This window comes from Carcharhinus amblyrhynchos, chromosome 21 (assembly GCF_965287045.1).
Source record: "Carcharhinus amblyrhynchos chromosome 21, sCarAmb.v2.hapA, whole genome shotgun sequence".
NCBI classification, from domain to species: domain Eukaryota; kingdom Metazoa; phylum Chordata; class Chondrichthyes; order Carcharhiniformes; family Carcharhinidae; genus Carcharhinus; species Carcharhinus amblyrhynchos.
Genome location: NC_137344.1, coordinates 23,440,267 through 23,460,075, shown reverse-complemented (window position 1 = coordinate 23,460,075; position 19,809 = coordinate 23,440,267). Strand labels below are relative to the sequence as shown.

The 19,809-nt window shown below is 43.9% G+C and overlaps 1 protein-coding gene across 1 annotated transcript; it reads right to left on the bottom strand.

Annotated features, from left to right (window-relative positions):
* Positions 1-490: 490 nt before the first annotated feature.
* On the bottom strand, positions 491-9,928 carry rpl38 (ribosomal protein L38). Its single transcript, XM_080208819.1, has 5 exons — positions 9,849-9,928; positions 9,601-9,641; positions 5,857-5,917; positions 5,101-5,223; positions 491-564 (listed from the first exon to the last, which is right to left on the bottom strand). Exons 2-5 carry the CDS (start codon positions 9,601-9,603, stop codon positions 539-541), a joined length of 213 nt encoding a protein of 70 aa, XP_080064945.1. The 5' UTR covers positions 9,604-9,641; positions 9,849-9,928; the 3' UTR covers positions 491-538.
* Between the last annotated feature and the right edge of the window lie 9,881 nt (positions 9,929-19,809).

Below are 19,809 nucleotides of genomic sequence, written 5' to 3'. Positions count from 1 at the left end.
CAGCAAATGTCCAAACATTATTTTTAGAATGGTGCAACAGTAACCAAAATTCAATAAATCAGGATGAGTTGTGTTAAAGTAGGTTTAGACTAGCAATTTGTAACCACTTCAACTGTAATACCAACTATTTACAAATAATTAAACTGGCACATCAGAGTCATACAGAAAACATGCTTCATTGTCAGAGATGCTCATAGATCTGGGACCAATTTACCACATTTCAGATCTATGCAAAATATATCAGGATCTGGCTGTTATGACCAATATTTATTTCATCCAACAAACATCACTAGTCATTTCACATTGTCTACCATTGGGATTTTGCCGTATAGGAATCTAGCTGTAGTAATTCCTTGCAAGTAACTACACTTAGCATAGTAAAGACTGATTCACTTAGGGATGTCCTGGGATCACTATTTCCATGCAAATGCACTGTTGGCAAAACGATCTGCTGTTTGGATGTGCAGAAATACCACAAATCACAACAAAATTTCTGTAGTTCTTTTATTCAATCAAATGCAAATAACATTTCAGCACCTCACTTCAGCTCCTTCACAGCCAGACCTGGTGATAAGAAAAATTAGTGTTAGGATAGAGGCAAAAGAATTACAGATACTACCTAAATAAACACCTACAATGTGATATTTTGAGATGAGATTGAAGAAATTTCCAATTTTGCTGGGAGAAATCTGACATTCTATATCTAAAACCCAGCATAGTGCTTTTCACCTCTGTTCCCAAACCATTTTACAGGCAACTCAGCAAATTTCACACAGCAAACTCTCAAATGCCTTTTAAAAAAAGTGAAGGAAAAATTCTAGTGTGGAGACAATGGATAATGTCCTTCCTCTTCAAATAGCTTTTATGCCCATCTGAGAGCAGATGTTTGGTTTGATGTCTCATCCAAAAAAAAGCACCTCAAACAGTGCAGCATTTCATAGACTCCAACAATGCAGGACATTATTCGGCCCATCGAGTCTATACCAACTGCAATCCCACCCAGGCCCTATCCCCATTACCGCATAATCCCATGCATTTACCCTAACTACCCTAATTAAAGATAGTAATCTTGAGATTGCTGCCTGTGCCACAAGACAGTGAGTAGGAATGGAATGAGGTGGAGGATAAATGCATGGCTGAGGGATTGGAGCAGGGGGCAGGGATTCAGGTTTCTGGATCATTGGGACCTCTTTTGGGGCAGGTGTGACTTGTACAAAAAGGACGGGTTGCACTTGAATCGCAGGGGACCAATATCCTGGCGGGGAGGTTTGCTAAGGCTACTCGGGAGAGTTTAAACTAGAAAGGTTGGGGGGTGGGAATCACATTGAAGTGACTGGGAGTGAGGAAGTTAGATCACAAATAAAGAAAGCTTGTTGACAGTGTGCGAGGGAGAATGGACAGGTAATAGAGAAGGGGAGCGCTCAGACCGAAGATTTGAGATGTGTCTATTTGAACAAACTGGATGACCGTAGAGTGTGGATCACTATTTGAAAATGTGTTATGGTGGCCATTACAGAGACTTGGATGACTCAGGGACGTCAAGTGTCGGGTTTCTAATGTTTCAGAAGGGACAGGGAGGGAGGCAAAAGTGGTGGGGGAGTGGCACTACTGATCAGAGATAGTGTCACGGTCGCAGAAAAGATGGACGCCATGGATGGATTGTCTACGGAGTCTCTGTGGGTGGAGGTTAGGAACAGGAAGTGGTCAATAACTTTACTGGGTGTTTTCTATAGGCCGCCCAATAGTAACAGGGAGGTTGAAGAGCAGATCCTTGGATGGTGTAATAATAGGTGTTGTGATGGGAGATTTTAATTTCCTAAATATTGATTGGAATCTCCCTACGGTAAGAGGTTTAGATGGGGAGGAGTTTGTTAGGTGTGTTCAGGAGAATTTCTTGACAGTATGTGGATAAGCCTACAAAAGGAGAGGCTGTACTTGATTTGGTATTGAGAACTGAACCTTGTCAGGTGTCAGATCTCTCAGTGGGAAGGCATTTTGGAGATAGAATTATGATCATTATCTCCTTTACAACAGCATTGGAGACAGACAGGATCAGACAAATTAGAAAAGTGTTTAATTGGAGAAGGGGAATTATGAGGCTGTCAGGAAATTGAAGGCTTAAATCGGAAAGAGGTTTTCTCAGGGAAATGTACGAAAGAAATGTGGCGTATTTTCAGGGAATGTTTGTCTGGAGTTCTGCATAGCAACGTTCCAATGAGACAGGGAAGTTATGGTAGGTTACAGGAGCCGTGGTGTACAAAAGCTGTAATAAATCCAGTCAAGAAGAAAAGCTTACAAAAGGTTCAGAGAGCTAGGTAATGTTAGACATCTAGAAGAGTATACAGCTAATAGGAAGGAACTTAAAGGAAATTAGGAGAGTCAGAAGGGGCCATGAGAAGGCCTTGGCAGGCAGGATTAAGGAAAATCCCAACGCATTCTACAAGTATGTGAAGAGCAAGAGGATAAGACATGAAAGAACAGAACCAAACAAACTTTCCCACCTATCAAACTGATGGTGGGAAAGTTTGTATGGAACTGGAAGAAATAGCAGAGGTACTTAATGAATACTTTACTTCAGTATTCATTATGGAAAAGGATCTTGGTGTTTGTAGTGCAGACTTGCAGCGGACTGAAAAGCTTGAGCATGTAGATATTAAGAAAGAGGACATGTTGGAGCTTTTGAAAAGCATCAAGTTAGATAAGTTGCCAGGACTAGATGGGATGTGCCCCAGGCTACTGTGGAAGGCGAGGGAGGAGATTGCTGAACCTCTGGCGATGATCTCTGCATCATCAATGGAGATGGGAGGGGTTCCGGAGGATTGCGGATGTTGTTCCTTTATTCAAGAAAGGGAGTAGACATAGCCCTGGAAATTATACAGCAGTGAGTCTAATCTCAATGGTTGGTAAGTTGATAGAGAAGATCCTGAGAGGCAGGAATTATGAACATTTGGAGAGGTATAATATGATTAAGAATAGTCAGCATGGCTTTGTCAAAGGCAGATCATGCCTTACGAGCCTGATTGAATTTTTTGGACGATGTGACAAAACACATTAATGAAAGAAGAGCAGCAGATGTAGTAATATATGGACTTCAGCAAGGCATTTGATAAGGGGCCCCATGCAAGGTTTATTGAGAAAGTGAGGGGGCATGGGATCCAAGGGGACATTGTTTTGTGGATCCAGAACTGGCTTGCCTGCAGAAGGCAAATAGTAGTTATAAATGGGTCATATTCTGCATGGAGGTCAGTCACCAGTGGAGTGCCCCAGGGATCTGTTCTGGGACCCTTACACTTTGTGTGAGTTTTATAAATGACCTGGATGAGCAAGTGGAGGGACGGGTTAGTAAATTTGCTGATGACACAAAGGTTGGAGGTGTTGTGGATAGTGTGGAGGGATGTCAGAAGTTGCAGTGAGACATTGATAGGATGCAAGACTGGACAGAAGTGGCAGATGGAGTTCAACCCGGATAAGTGTGAAGCGGTTCATTTCAACAGGTCAAGTAGGATGGCAGAATATAATATTAATGGTAGGACTCTTGGCAGAATGGATCTTGGGGTCCGAGATCATAGGACGCTCAAAGCAGTTGCACAGGTTGATGCTGTGGTTAAGAAGGCCTATGGTGTACTGGCCTTCATCAATCGAGGAATTGAGTTTAGGAGTCGAGAGATAATGTTGCGGCTATATAGGACTCTGGTCAGACCCCACTTGGAGTACTGGGTTCAGTTCTGGTCGCCTCATTACAGGAAGGATGTGGAAGCCATAGAAAGGGTGCACAGGAGATTTACAAGGATGTTGCCTGGATTGGGGAAAATGCCTTACAAGGATAGGTTGAGGGAGCTTGGCCTTTTCTCCTTGGAGAGCCGAAGGATGAGGGGGTGACCTGACAGAGGTGTATAAGATGTCGAGACGTATTGATTGAGTGGATAGTCAGAGGCCTTTTCCCATGGCTGAAATGGTTGCCACAAGAGGACACACAAGTTTAAGGTGCTGGGGAGTGGGTACAGAAGAGATGTCAGGGGTAAGTTTTTCCACTCAGTGGCGGGTGCGTGGAACAGGCTGCCAGCAACAGTGGTGGAGGTGGATTCGATAGGGTCTTTTAAGAAACTTTTAGATAAGTACATGGAACTTAATAAGATAAAGGGTTATAGGTAAGCCTAGTAATCTCTAAGGTAGGGAGATGTTTGGCACAACTTTGTGGGCCGAAGGGCTTGTATTGTGCTGTAGTTTTTCTATGTTTCTAATCCCACTGATACTAAAGGAGCAATTTTAACACAGTCAATCCACTTAGCCTGCACATCTGTGGACTGCAGGAGAAAACCAGAACACCCAAAGGAAACCCACAGACACTGGGAGAATATGTAAACTCCACACAGACAGTGACCAAAGTTGAGAATCAAACTTAGGTCCCTGGCATTGTGAGGCAGCAGTGCTAACCACTATCACCGTGCTACCTCTAATTTACTCAGTATTGCAAGCCACTGAACCACAGCTTCAGGTTGACAGGTTACAAAAGTTACGATAGTGCAGCGGTTCAAAATTCATAAATTATGGGATTTCCAAACTGATAAACTGGCTACAAAGAAGATTCCCCAATGTGGACCATGTATATGCAAATTACTTTGTATTAGGGTTTTTCCCCCCACATGCCTAGTGAAACTCGTGGAAGCTGAGACAGCGGATGCTCCCTGCAGCATGGATCTTGTGCCTACTACTCTGCCAATGTGGCTTAATCCATGAATTAAAACCAAACATCAACATTAAAAATGATTTCCCCAATCCTTCAATTTCAACTTTGTTTGGATTACTGCCTTAAAGCCATGGCACAGTATTGGTGCAAAGATTCATTCAGCTCTGCAACTGCTGATACATTGCAAATCGTAAGCACAATTTTTACTCCAACACAAAGGCTGGAATTTTACCATCCCGCCCACCATGGGAATTGGAGCGGGTGAGGGGCAAACCGTGGAAAGTTCTGCTGACATTGGGCAGGATTTTACAGTTTCAGGACAAGCGAGGCTGTAAAATTTCACCCGTCTCCATAAAAATTAAAATTTGACCACACCCATCAGTGCCCCACAATTTGTACATTCTGTAACTTACCTGGAGGCAGGGACTGTTTCAGTTTTTCAGCTTTTTCTTTATCTGTGATAACTAGTGTGTATAGGTACCTGCTGCACCGCACTTTGAATTTTACATTGTCCTTGTTCTTCTTAATTTTGACAGCTATATAAAACAAAGACACATTGTCATCATACAAGGAAACTACAAGAACAAATTCTGTTCGTACAGGTTAAAGCTGTGCTGAAATAAGTGGCTTTGTGCCAAACAGAGGGGAGGATGTTGGGAAGAAAGGCTATGCAACGTTACGAGGCAGACGCATCTGTTTGCCAGAGCCTTCTGTAGGGGAGGGAGTTCAGATAGTAAATTGGAACCAGATTTGTGCAATTTGAACTGAGCCAGACATGCCTGCAATTCTAGACAGTGCAGTAGAGAGACCTGGGATGTCCTTGAATGCAATTCACAAAATGTTAGCATGCAAGTACAGCAAGTAATTAAGAAGGCAAATGAAATGCTCGCCTTTATTGCAAGAAGAATGAGGTATAAAAGTCGGCAAATCTTGTTAGAACTATACAAGCACTGGTGAACTCACACAGGGTTGACTCCTTAATTAAGAAAGGATAATTCTCACAGCGAAGACAGCTCAGAAACGGTTCATTCCTATAATGAAGGGGCTGTCTTAGGATAATATACTTGGACAAAGGGGCCTAGTGTAACAAATTTGGCATGTTGGCCCTTTGTCACATTCACCATCTTAGTAATAACATTCCAATTACAAATACCTCACAATTCACTTACATTTTGCATCCTTTCTTCTTGCTGTTAACAAAAAGTCTTTGATTTCTGCAATCATCCGAGGCTGTTTGATAATAGGAAAATGAATATTAGCTTAAAATAAAATGCACAAGGGCAGCGCCTATTAGTTACAAAAAAAAACGTTGACAACTTAGTGCAGACATTAATTCTCCAAGAGGCAAGTTCTTTTCTGGGAGAACGTAAAATGATTCCATTCCAATACAGTTATGACCAGACCATCTGATTTATACTCCAGATTGTGCAGTGCTATGTTGTTTTGGACTCAAGACATTAACTTGGGAGTAAATGGATAGTCTCGACTTGAAAGCACGATGTTGGTATAACCACAACAATATAGATGCTATTACACAGTCTTCATATGGGGCAAACATTTTCCTATTTTAATACTACCAAACACGTCAAGAATAACTAGGCAGCATGCTGGCACAATAGTTAGCACTGCCGCCTCTCAGCGCTAGAGACCTGGGTTCAGTTCCAGCCTCGGGTCAGTGTGTGTGTGGAGTTTGCTCATTCTCCCAGAGTCTGCATGGGTTTCCTCCGGATGCTCCGGTTCCTCCCACAGTCCAAAGATGTGCGGGTTAAGTGCATTAGCTATGCTAAATTGCCTCTTAGTGTCCAGGGATGTGCAGGTTAGCGGGATTAGTGGGTCAAATATATGGGGTAATGGGGATAGGGGCTGGGTTGGATTGTTGTTGGTGCAGATTCGATGGGCCGAATGGCCTCTTTCTGCACTGCAGGGATTCTATGATTCTAATAGTCTACATCATTACAGGCAACTTTTACACTCTTACAAGCAACTATGTACATTTATGTAGTACTTTTAAAGTAAAGTAACAAAACATCCCACAGCACTTCACAGGAGCATAATTAGACAAAAACTAACAATAAGCCAAAGAAAGCACCGTCAAGTCCAGTGACAAATTTTTAATTAAACTGTGTGTTAAAAGAGGTGGGAGATAGGGAGATAGAGGATGAGGTTTATGGAGAGAATTTCAGAGCCTTGGGCCAGACAGCTGAAGATACAGCTGGAAATGGTGGGGCAAAAATGCTGGGAGTGTCTCTCACACTGGGGTTAAAGGAATGTAGAGTGCTTAGAAGGTTGGAGGTTAAAGCAACTAGGGTCTTGACCATGACAGGATTTAAACACAAGAGTAGGATTTAAACAGTTTTGTATGAGGAGGTAGTGTTAGCCAATGTAGATCAGTGAACAAGAGTCAAACAGGAAGTTTGTATGAGCTCAGGCAAAGGGGGCCCCGGATAACTTCACATTTATGAAAGATGGAAGATGATCGGCCTATCAGTCAGCATTGTACAGATTGGAAGTGAGATGCAGAACTACAGTGAAAGTTGAAGAGACAGTAGGCAAAGGATGGTGACAAATTCTGAAAGCAGTCAAATCTGAGGACTCCTCAAATCTCATGATTAACAGTTACAGTAGTTGGTGCTGCTCTCTGCATTTTTCCTGGATTTTCTGCACAGTGAAGACAATATCGGTAGTGCCGCTCAGTGGGAAAAATTCACCTTACAACTCTGGGAACAGTTCTTCAGTCACCGAGGTTGAAGAGGATCCTCAAAATGATCTTCAACGGCAAACCACAAAATCCGCTCCTGCCTTTTATGTGCCAGCTCAGCCGTGGCTAGCTGAGGACAAGAATTTCCAAGTAACAGGACTGCAGATCCAGGAACATGGTCATGGCTTACTAAGCAGCAGCAATCCCTGTGCCTGATAAGCCATGGTGACCTGCTTTGGCAACCTTGATAATTCAGCAGGTGGCTTAAAGCATTGGGGAAACACTGCCAATGTTGACACAAACTCCTTTAAATTTGTTGGCAAGGTAGCAATCTAATATCAGCATTGCCTCCCAAGACAATATTGCCAGCATTAGGCACTGACCAAACAAAACCAGTTTGGCTGGAAAGACGATTCTCATTATTCAAATATCTGACAGCAGGTACCTGAAACGACTGCTCTACTCAGAGCTACTTCTTGGCAAGTGACTTCCGGGAGAGCTGGGGAAACGCTTCAGCGATGTTCTCAAAACATCCCTGCACAGTTCCAACATCCCCACCTATTCACTGCAATCCCTGGCCCACAACTATCCAAAATGGAGATTTGCAAAGGCAGCAAGCATCAAAAGACTTCATTCAATGGGAGTAGTTCTGCCACCCTATCACATCCATAGTGGTGTACAATTAACAGCTAACGCAAATGAGGAGGCAACATAACTTGCCTAAATATTAATGACTGGAGCACAGACTGAGCGCAAAGCTCAAGGCAGAAAAGTCTGCAGTCAGTCCAGCAGATGATTCATCTCAATCACCTCTCAAACTCTGTGCCATCATTAAACCAATCTTCAAGCAATGGTGATGCATTCCATGTGCCAAACAGCTGAGCAAACTCAAATCCTATGGCTATGGATCCCAATACCAGCTATAGTAATGATGACTTGTCCTCCAACACGGCATACATCTCTAACCAAGCTGCTACAACACAAACTACCCAAAATAGAAAATTGCCAAGTATATTCTGTCCACATAAACAGGACAAATAAAATTTGTCCTATTGCTAGTCCGTCTAACTATTCTCAACTATCAGTGACGAAAGGTGTTGCCTACATTGAACTTACTCAACAACAGCTATTCACCAATGCTCTATCAAGATCACAGACCACATAACAGCCTTGGTCCAAACACAGTCAAGAGCTGAATTCCAGAGGCAAGTGCAAATATCCACTCATCATGGGAACATTTGACTGACTGTAGCATCAAAGAGCCCTAGTCAAATTCAAGTCAATGAAAACTGGGTGGGGGAAATTGCCATTGGCTGGAATCATACCCAGCACAAAAAGGGGGATGGCTGTAGTTCATGGAGGTGAAACACTTCAACCCTTGGAGTGCTCCTCAGGGCATGTTGTCAGCCCAACCATCTAAGTCATAAAATTGTGATGTTCACTAGTGATTAAACACAAGAACAACGAGCATGAGTCATCATTCAATAAGATCATGGCTGATCTTTCCATGGACTCAGCTCCACTTACCCACCTGCTAACTATAATCCACGATTCCTTTACCATTCAAAAAATCTATCTAAACTGAGCACTAACTATTCACAAATCTTCAGGAAATGGATGTCAGACGAATGTGACAATGCAACAAACAGCTATTGGGGAGGTAGAGTGGAGACTGCCAGCTAACACGTAAGCCGACACGTCTTTAAACAATTACATCCAGGGGAAGAATATAGATGTGAAATGTGAGGGTGAAGCCCACGTATCATTGTGGAACTCCAGCAGGTTCCTAGAGCACTCAAATCATTTTACCAGTGAAACGCTGAACGTGGAGCATCTGGAAGCAACTGCTCACCAAACTTTCCAAAGGTTAACAGTTGCAGAACAAGGAACATAGAAGCATGTTCAAATTCAAAGAAATATAATGTAAACTTTACAAAATAGATAGAGGTACCAAATTAAAAATAGACAATTTTAGGACAAGCTAAATGCAAGAGAAGATCAAGTAAGTTCCATTCAACACTCATTCACTCCTTGACAGGGAAGTGAGATTAAAATCCTACTCTCTGCGGTTGTGGCACCAACATCCCCCAGGCCAAAGTACAAACTGGCCGGGTAGCGGGAGAGTTCACCCGCTCACAGGCCCACGTTGGGAATTTCAGCGGTACATTAGCAGATTATATATGAAATAACGTCCCTCCCTCCAGCCCAGGCTTACCATGGTTGCGTTGTGTTTAGCGGCGGGAGACAAACCGCGTTCTGTAAAACACAAGAATGAGGGAAAAAAAGTCAGCAACGGAAACCCAGTTTAAATATAAACTTTCCGCACCCGGGATCCGCTCCCCACAGCCTAAGATAAGCCGCTCAGTCCTTCACTCCCTGCCTGAGCCCAGTTACAAGCCAATTCCACGCGATTTGAGCCAGGATGGAGACAGATTGCCCCGTCCGCCGCAGCCGCTCCATTACCTGAGCCTCAGGAGCTCAGCCAGAAAAAGATCAGGCCCAGCCGCATCCGGGAACTAAACCAGCGCCCCCTACGGCAACCGCGCTGGAGTATAACATACCAACGAGAAAGTCAAAACGCCAAGCAGCCTGTGCACAAACACATTGGTTGTGCACACCTGATATTGGAGAAAACCCAAGCCAACCACGGATTCCAAACGATTTGGCTTCCCACCAAAAATCCTGACAATGCAAGACGTGACTTCATCTGAAGTCTGTTAGTAGTTACAACGGGCTGCGCAATTTCACCTTCAGTTATTTGCGCAAATCATGAACTTCAGAGGTGAAAAATAAACACATGCAACGTTTGAACAGGAAATCCTAATATTTAAAACACAATTTGGTCATGCATTTTTGGAGGGTCCAAGGGGTGCAGTGGTTAGCATTGCATTAACCTCGCAGCACCAGGGACCCAGGTTCAATTCCAGCCTTGGGTAACTGTGTGTGTATATATATATATATATAGTTTGCACGTTCTCCCACAGTCCTATGCTAACTTGCCCTTTACTGTCCAAAGGTGTGTAGATTAGGATGATTAGTATGGTAAACATATGGGGTTATGAGATAGGGCTATGTGAAGCAGAGACTCAATGGGCTAAATAGCCTTCTTTTGCTCTGCAGGGATACTACGGTGCAATAAGACTGAAGATTTTAGACACCTTACTTTAAAAATGGTGCACTGGACACTTGTATCTGCTTTGATGTTAAAATGAAAACAATAAAGTGACATTTGAAGTTTCAGCTGGACTGCTTGGGTGCTTCAACAAACACTGTCTAACATTAAACTACCATGTCCCATTGTGCAGGTTGCTAACTGTGATTAAATATATTCCTGGAGGCTTCATGTGACTTTTCCCCCATGCTTTTGTCATTAGTTGGCCAACACATCCATCCTTCTTGGTAACTGGAATGAAAAAGACTCATCAGCAAATGATACTTGACTGTCAGTAAAACAACCCCCTCCCCCACTTTCAATATTTGAGAAATATTAAAAGAAAATGATAAATAAAAACTTTTTTTTTAATGTCCTGATCATTTTTCTCCAGGTTCACGCTTGTGACCAGGAGATTGATCCTCAATTCCAGGAGACTCCAGGTCAGTCCTGGAGGGTTGGCAATCCTACCCCTTTAAGGAACAAAAGGTCTGATTTCGCTCACAAAATATCAGTAAGGCACTTGCCATCATTGCAGATGGTTCATACACTTCAGATGAAGAACAGATGCATACTTGAATGCTAATATACAAAAATTACTACCTACTACCTCTTTAACTTTGCAAAACCAGCATCTTGGAGCTTGCGTCACTGTTGAATTGCACCAAATGGCCTTAAGTGGCCAACCAGGAACTAAATCACCCAGAAAGGTAGTTCTTTTCATGTACCCAACAAGTAAAATGAACTCAAATTAACTCAGGGACAAATTAAGGGGAGCAGCCCCCCAAAAAGGAAAGGGGGACGGCCCGAACAGAAACCAAAGTCCAAAGGAAACTTAAAACATTAAATCAAAATGTGATTATAAGGGTCTATAACACACACCAGCCCCTGCGGTGCCCAGCAGGCATGGAAGGCGTCAACTGCACCCATGGACACCGCATGCTCCCTCTCCAGGGACACCTGGCCGCGAACGTAGCCGCGGTAGAGGGGCAGGCAGTCGGGACGGACGGCCCTATTGATCGCCTGCTGCCTGGGCCTATTGATGGCATGTCTCGCCAGGCCCAGGAGCAGGTTCACAAGGAGGTCGGCATCCCGATGCACCCCTCTCTGCACCAAGTGCCCGTAGATCAGGACCGTGGGACTGAAGTGCAAAAAAAATCAATCAATAAAAGGTGTTTGAGAAAACCAAAAAGGGTGTGCAATCTATAACAAAACGTAGACATGGTCCACGGACTCCTCGAGGCCGCAGAAAGGGCAGTCTGGGGAGCCCGTGTACTGGAAAAACCTACGGTTGTACGGCACCGCTGCGTGCAGCAACCTCCACCCCAGGTCCCCAAGGTAATTGGGGGAGATCCCACCATAGAGGAAATGCCTCGCGCGGTGGAAAAAGGCATGAAGGTCATTTCTGCGAGACGGCTCATGCAGTGGGGCGCCTGACCCGGGGGTGGGGGGAGTGGAGATCTAGGCTTCGGGCCAATGTGGAATTCCGTCCGAACAGGGGAATGTTCGGACGGGATCCAACCGCATGCCTGAGCCGCCTTGAGCCCGCGTGTGCACTCGGGGCCGAGCACGACCGTCTTAAAGTCTTGGATGGCTTTGGCTGTGTGCCAGACAACCACCCCCGCACGCTCAGCCAGCACGTAGGGGCTCATCCAGCCCGCTCCTCCGCCGTCCAGCACGTCCCCGATCCTGGTCACCCCAGTGCCCATGGCCCTCCATTCCGCCAGCCACCTGAAGTTGTAAGGCTGGAGGTGTGAATTCCTGAGCAGCGGCTCTCGCACAATAGCCACTACTGCTGACGGGGGAGAGCTGTGTAAGAGGTCCTGGTAAAAGACGGGCAACTCCTGCAATGAGGACGGAATACGTCCCAGGTTGACGTGCAGAAGCTGCACATCGTAGTTGAGGCTGTGCAACTGGCAGAAGAAATACGGCGCCAGGGCACGCCATCGTGGAGGAGGCTTGATGTATAGGTATCGCTGCAGGGTCTGGAGGCAGAAGGTTGCTACTTGTGTGTGGAGGCACACCAGACCTTGTCCACCCTCCTCAAGCGGGAGATGCAGAACCTCGGCAGAGACCCAGTGCAGTCGATTGTCCCAGAAGAACCGCACAAGGGTCTTCTGCATGTTTGTGACAAAGCCAGAGGGAGGGGTCAAAGCGACCAGCCGGTACAATACGGAGGCGACCAGCTGGTTTATGACGAGAACTCGGGCCCTGTAGGACAGCACTCGGAGCAGTCCTGTCCAGCGACCCGGGCGGGCGGAGACTTTGGCCTCCAACTCCGGTTCTCTGGCCAGGTAGAGGAGGTTGGTCCAGCTCCAGGTAAAAGGCCTGAGCTCCTCTGAAAGTGGGTTCGTCTCCCAAGGAGCGACCAGGAGTCCGGAACACTTGGCCCAGTTGATCCTGACAGAGGACACCGCCTGGCATTCTCGCATCCTCTGCAGGTCAGCCAGGTCCGTGAACGTGAGGAGCACGTCATCGGCGTAAGCCGACAGGTCCACCCCTAAGTCCGGGCTGTGAAGAGTCAGACCTGACAACCTTCTCCACAGGAGGCGCGCCACGCATATGGAATATAGTTGGCTGGACAAGGGGCGCCCTGACGTACTCCTCTCCCAAAGCAAAGGGGTGCCGTCAGTGACCTGTTAACCTTAATCAGACACTCTGCGGCAGAGTACAGTAGTTGAATCCGGGCGACAAAAATGCATCCCAAACCCGAACGCCCACAGAGTCCCGCGTAAATACTCGTGCTCCACCCTGTTGAACGCCTTCTCCTGATCTAAGGACAAGAAGGCGCTTGACCGACCAGCCCGCCGGGAATGGTGGATCAGGTCCTGGACCAGATGGATGTTGTCGTGGATTGAACGGCCTGGAATTGTGTAGGACTGGTCAGGGTGGATCATGTGGTCCAGCACGGATCCAAGATATGAAGCTATCGCCCTGGCAAAGATTTTATAATCCAGGCTGGGGAGGGAGACCAAGCGCCAGTTTTTAAGTTGCCGGAGATCCCCCTTCTTTGGCAGCAGAGCTATAACTGCCCTGCACCACGAAAGGGGCAGCTCCCCGGCAGCAATGCTCTCCCCCAGGACATCCTGAAGAACTCTACGGTCAGTCCGTCCAGCCCTGGGGCCTTTCCCCATTGGAGGCTGTTGAGGGCACTGCTGAGCTCGACCACGGTGATGGGGGCCTCAAGCCTGCTGACGCCCTCCAGGCCGATTCGCGGAAGGTCCTCCCACAGAATTCTGCAGTCATCCTCGGTGGACAGAGCTAGAGAGAAGAGGGAAGTGTACAGGTTTGGTATCCCTGTCCACTTTCCTCACTGTGGCATTATCAACATGCATCTTTGTAATCAGTGAGCATGCTAGGAATACCCAAAATGACGAGCACAAAAAAAAACCTTTGTGTCATCGTATACCATTAGGATGCTGCCAAACACTTTGTAGGATGCTGAATGAAATTAGGGCAATTGCACTGTTACTAGGTCCTTGTCAAGTGGCTGCAGAGTAAGCTGGGCTCAGATCAAGTCATCAGGGGTGCTGAGAATCTAGTTGAACACATTTAATCACATCTGTGCTGAGGTAACTGGTTGCAGGGGGAAGCAGTGGCATTGCGAGATTATGGGAGAGTGGTTGGATGAGTGGAAGGAGGGAGAAATTTAGCCAAGGTTTGTATTCTTGCTTAATGCTAAAGTTTGGCCAAAGTTTATATTCTTGCAAACCCAGTTGGAAATGCACAGGAGAATATCATATAGTTTTATGTTTTACAGTCATTACATTTCAATTTTATTAAGGTCTGTAAAAATGTTTTGTGCACTGTTTACAATTTATAGACATGTAGGTTTGCAATGGCTTAATTGAGATTGTGAATAAAGTATATTTTTGAAATAAAAAATGCATTGGAGAATATCAATACACAAGAACTATCTTCCATGTCACTGATGATTCTTCTGCAGTTTAGTACCCACCAGTAGGGATAAGTTGTAGTGGATCTCTTGGTGCAGGCTTGTTTTGCATTCCTTTCCTTTAGAAAGGATACAAACATACTTGTTATTTCTTTTTAAACTTAAATTGCATAATTAATACAGCATTCAAAAGTCACATCTAACCGTCTCATTTGCTTAGGTATTCATTTTTCATGCTGGTTAAGTCACCATGTTTACATTAAAAGCTTCCTGCAATTAATTCCACTTTTATGAGCCATAAAACAGAACAGTTACAGGACAGAAGCCGCTTCAGGTCTGAATGAAAAAGACATAGCATGAACAATTTAACACACTTTATTTAGCAGGCCTGAAAGCAGACATTATTACTGGACATGGAATCAATAAATCAACTGTAACTTTGCTATTTTAACCTAAGCAACAAAATCCTTGAAAAGGCTGAATTTAATAGGTTTCCTGGTCACTGAACATATCAAATCATTCATCAATGATCTGTCCAGGATGGCTAAATATGGAAATCTAAAATCTGAATCTATCAGGAATAGAATAGTTGTAGGAGCAGTGGATGCCATTCTCAGGCATACTGCAAGCAAAGGAAAATCTAACCTTCAAGAAAGCTGTTCAGATTATGAAGTCCATGTGCAGCACAGGTCTATTTTAAGAGAAAGTAAACTGTGGCACTCCACAGTTCTTAGTTAAACAGCATAAAAACAGGCTAGTCCAGGCCAAGGGATGCAATAGTCTAAACAACCTGTAGAACATCCATTGAAACATACCTCACATGCAAGGTCATTGCCCTGCAATTTCAGCCCCATGCTTTAAATGTAACAAGATTAGAAACTTTGGCAAACTGCAAGTTCAAAACATCTCAGGCAGGACCAAAGAGCCCTGCGTCCCCTCCAAATTCCCTCCCAAACCACCAGTAGAGACTGGGCATCTATCCATTTGTCTTCAATTACAAATTCTTATAGTGATAGATTTCTTTTTCAGATGGGTTGAGGTGAAGTAACTATCTACAACTACTGCAGAAGCAGTAATTAAGGCACTGAAAGAGATATTCATGAGCCACGTCATCCCAAACAAGGCAGCATCTGATGTTGCAACATCGTTTTCAAATGAGTACTTTGCATACTTCACCACCACCTTCCAGCAATACTTGTAATTGAATGGAAGGAGGATCTGCACTGTAAAAGTAGAAGCAGAAGGTGAACTCTCCAAAGCACTGCTAATCTACAGGTCCACCCTGTTACAATATAACCTGGCCTTATCCAAACTCCTAATGAGCAGGAAGTTCCAGTTTCCAATCCTTCCAAAAAAAATTAATACTGTGGTTGGTAACTAAGGACTGCCAGGTCATCCAAGCAAGAGAGTAGTCATGAAGGCAGTACAGGTTACCACCACCAAAACAGTACTGCACCAGACACTTGCCACAACCACAAAAGGAAGACAAGGTCCAGACAATTGAGAAACAGTGGAGGACTTTCAAAGTGATCTTTTAGTGCTTAGCAAAAATATATACCAGTGATAAGGAAGGACTGCAGAAAAAGAGATAATCAGCCATGGATATCTAAGAAAATAAAGGACGGTATCAAGTTGAAAGAAACTGCGTACAAAGTGACAAAGATTAGTGGGAACCTTGGGGATTGGGAAATCTTTAAAAGGTCAGCAAAATGTGCTGTACTGTTCTATGAAAAGATGGATTATGAGTGTAAACTAACTCAGAATATAAAAACAGATAGCAAGTTTCTACAAATATATAAAACTAAAGAGAGTGGCTAAAGTAAACATTGGTCCTTTAGAGGATGAGAAAGGGGATGTAATAACTAGAAATGAGAAAATAGCTGAGGCATTGAACAGATATTTTGTGTCAGTCTTCAGTGGAAGACAAATATTGATGACAGGAAAGCTACGACAGGTGAGGACTGAGAAACTATCACAAAAGAGGTAGTGTTGGACAAGCTAATGGGGGGGGGGGGGGGTGGGGGGGGGGTGCGCTAAAGGCAGACAAGTTTCCTGGCCCTGATGGAATACATCCCAGGCTATCAGAAGAGGTGGCAGGGGAAATAGCAAATACATTAGAGGTAATTTACCAAAATTTGCTGGACTCTGGGTGGTTCCTGCAGATTGGAAAATGTGACACCACTGTTTAAGAAAGGAGATAGACAAAAGGTGGGTAACTATAAGCCAGTCAGCTTAGTTTCAAGCATTTCCCCTACCATAGAAGTTATCAAGGAAGAAATAGCAAGACATCTGGATATAAATTGTCCTATTAGTAAGACGCAGCATGGGTTCTCGAAGGGCAGGTCATGTTTGACAAATTTGATGGAATTCTTTGAGAACATTAGCTGCACAGTGGACAATGGGGAACCTGTGGATGTGGCATATCTGGATTTCCAGAAGGCATTTGACAAGGGGCCGCACCAAAGACTGCTGCATAAGATAAAGGTGCAGTGTTATGGGTAATGTATTAGTATGAAGAGGATTGGTTATCTAACAGAAAGCAAAGAGTGGGGGTAAATGGGTGCTTTGATTTCTGGATCAGTGACTAGTCATGTGTCTCAGGGATCAGTGTTGGGACCACAATTATTTACAATTTATATAGATTTTTTGGAGTTGGGGACCAAGTGTAGTGTGTCAAAATTTGTAGATGACACTAAGATGAGTGGCAGAGCAAAGTCTGCAAAGGGATATAGATAATCTGAGTGGGTGAGGGTCTGGCAAATGGAGTATAACATTGATAAATGTGAGGTCAACAGCAAAATGGACTATTAATTAAATGGTAAAAAATTGCAGCATGCAATTGCCCTTGTGCAAGAATCACAAGGAGTTGGTTTGCAGGTGCAGCAAGTAATTAAGGCAAATGGAATTTTGTTCTTTATTGTTAGAAGGATTGACTTTAAAAACAGCAAGGTTACGTATAAGGTGCTGGTGAAGCCACGGCTGGAGTGCTGTGTACAGTTTTGGTCTCCTTGAGAAAGGATAAACTGGCATTGGAGGGGGTGCAGGGGAGATTCACTAGGTTGATTCCAGAGTTGACAGGGTTGGCTTATGAGGAGAGACTGTGTAGACTGGGGCTATACTCATTGAAATTCAGAAGAATGAGGGGAGATCTTATAGAAAGATATTATGAAGCGAATAGATAAAATAGAAGCAGGGAAGTTGTTTCCACTGGCAGATGAAACTAGAACTAGGGGAAATGGCCTCAAAATAAGTTGGGGGGGGGGGGGGTGGAGAAAGCAGATCTAGGAATGAGTTGAGGAGAAATTTCTTCACACAAAAGGTTGTGAACCTGTGGAATTCCCTGCCCAGTGAAGCAGTGGAGGTTACCTCATTTGAATGTTTTTAAGGCAAGGATAGACAAATTTTTGAACAGTAAAGGAACTAAGGGTTATGGTGAGCAGGCAGGCAAGTGGAGCCAAGTCCACGAAAAGATCAGCCATGATCTTATTGAATGGCAGAGCAGGCTTGAGGGGCCAGATGGTCTACTCCTGGTGTTCTTCAAGACCTTGAGAGGGTGCTATCATGACGAAGGATGATGAATAACCTTGGTCCTACCTGGTTGGCAGTCAAGGGTACAGTTAGGAGAAACAGGAAGGGTATCCCCTAGATTGCCCAAACCTCTAAATCAGAGCTTACCTGCAACAGAGCCTAACACTCTTCCAACAATACTGCGAATGAGATATGGATAGTGTTGGATAGAGCTGTGTGCTCAAGACAGCAGGAAGACTGTTCCTGGCTTGAATAACTTACTGTTTATGTGCATAGTTTTTGTTAGTAAATACATGGTTAACCTATTTAAGACCATACCCGACACCCTACAACTTTCACTTGATGCTACCTCCACTTAGAGTGCATTCTTAATCTTAATGACTTGTTTGCTAAATTTAAATGTTCTTCCTTGTGTAACATTGCATATTTTATTTATTACTGGGGACTTTACTACTTCCATCACTGGGATGAAGCTTCTGCCTCTCTACTCTACCCTGGGGCCTCATGATTTTTGAATACTGTTATAAAATCTCCTCTTAACCTTGTCTCCAAAAACAGTCCTGATTTCTCCAATTGTAAGAAATGTTCAGCTAAAAAAAGTTAAAGATTATTTAGTAAAACCATCAAGTCTTTAATTAGCAGCAAAAGAAACTTTCATGAACATGTTGTAGCCACTATTCCTTTTTTTATAGTCACTTGGTCAACTTGCACACTGGTGCCTATTATTAATGTGGGAATTCAAATGATACATATTGCTCGCCATGTAACAAAGGCAATTCACAAGTGGAGCTGCCGTCATTCAGGTTCACGTACATACTTGCAGTAGAGATAGTGAAGACAGCAAAAGTAGAAAGGACAGTGTCAATTCAAGTATCAAATGTCAAGGAGCTCAGGTTCACAGTGTACCTAATTGAATCAGTTGACAAAAAGGGGCCACAATCTGTTTGGTCTCCCAAACAGTGGCAAGGAATTCACAACATGGAAAACATACGGAATACTTTAACAGCTGCCCCAAATAGCCTCAGGATCTCAAGTATTTTCCAGCCAAAGAAGTACTTTTGATGAGCAGTCATTGTTCTAATATTAGAAATACAGCACACCACAAAATCAACACTTGATAATAATCAGATAATTGATTTGTCTTTGTCATGCAACTTTAACATAAGCCGTACTCTTTTTCAGAACAGTGCCATGGAATCATCCTTGTTCAACTGAAGGGTGATGAATTTAATTGTGGACCCTGTCCACCAAGGTAGGAATCCTTTGTTAGGGATGTGAACACATTTTAGAAACCAGTGTTATCAGGGTTTAAAAGAGCAGATGTGATGGAGACAAAAAGGGGGAATGGAGTAGTTACAGGAAATAAAAAAGCAAGTGCAAGTTGGCGAATTATAACAGAGCAGTAGAAAGCCCATCTCCAGTCACAGAAATAAATCTAGGAAGTATTTTGTTAGATTCCCAGTGTTTTACATTTTGTTAACAATGACCAATGCCAAATTCATTCTTATGTTATCAATTAAATTACAAACAGATGAGACTCTAAGTTGAGTCTTTTCACACTAATGCAGCCCACTAACTCCAAAATCCATGATCTCCACCACCTAGTAGCAGGTGATGCTAGACGCATACACACCTGGGGAATGAACTAAAAAAAAGCCATAAATTATTGTTCAGATTGTCATCAGCTGTGCAGGAAAATGGTCGAGGTCAAACTATTTTGTAGCATGAAGAGAAATAAAACATGTGAAATTATCCACGTTGGATGGCAAAACAGAATGACCAAGTATTATTTAAATTGTGATAAATTGGGAAATGTTATGCATTTCTTAGTATGCCAGTCATTAAAAAGC

Coding starts and splice junctions, on each gene's coding strand:
- rpl38 (XM_080208819.1), bottom strand. Junction 5,224..5,856: donor AAGAAGAAAGGATGCAAAAT/GTAAGTGAATTG, acceptor TGTTTTATATAG/CTGTCAAAATTAAGAAGAAC. Junction 565..5,100: donor GAAACAGTCCCTGCCTCCAG/GTAAGTTACAGA, acceptor TCTTATCACCAG/GTCTGGCTGTGAAGGAGCTG.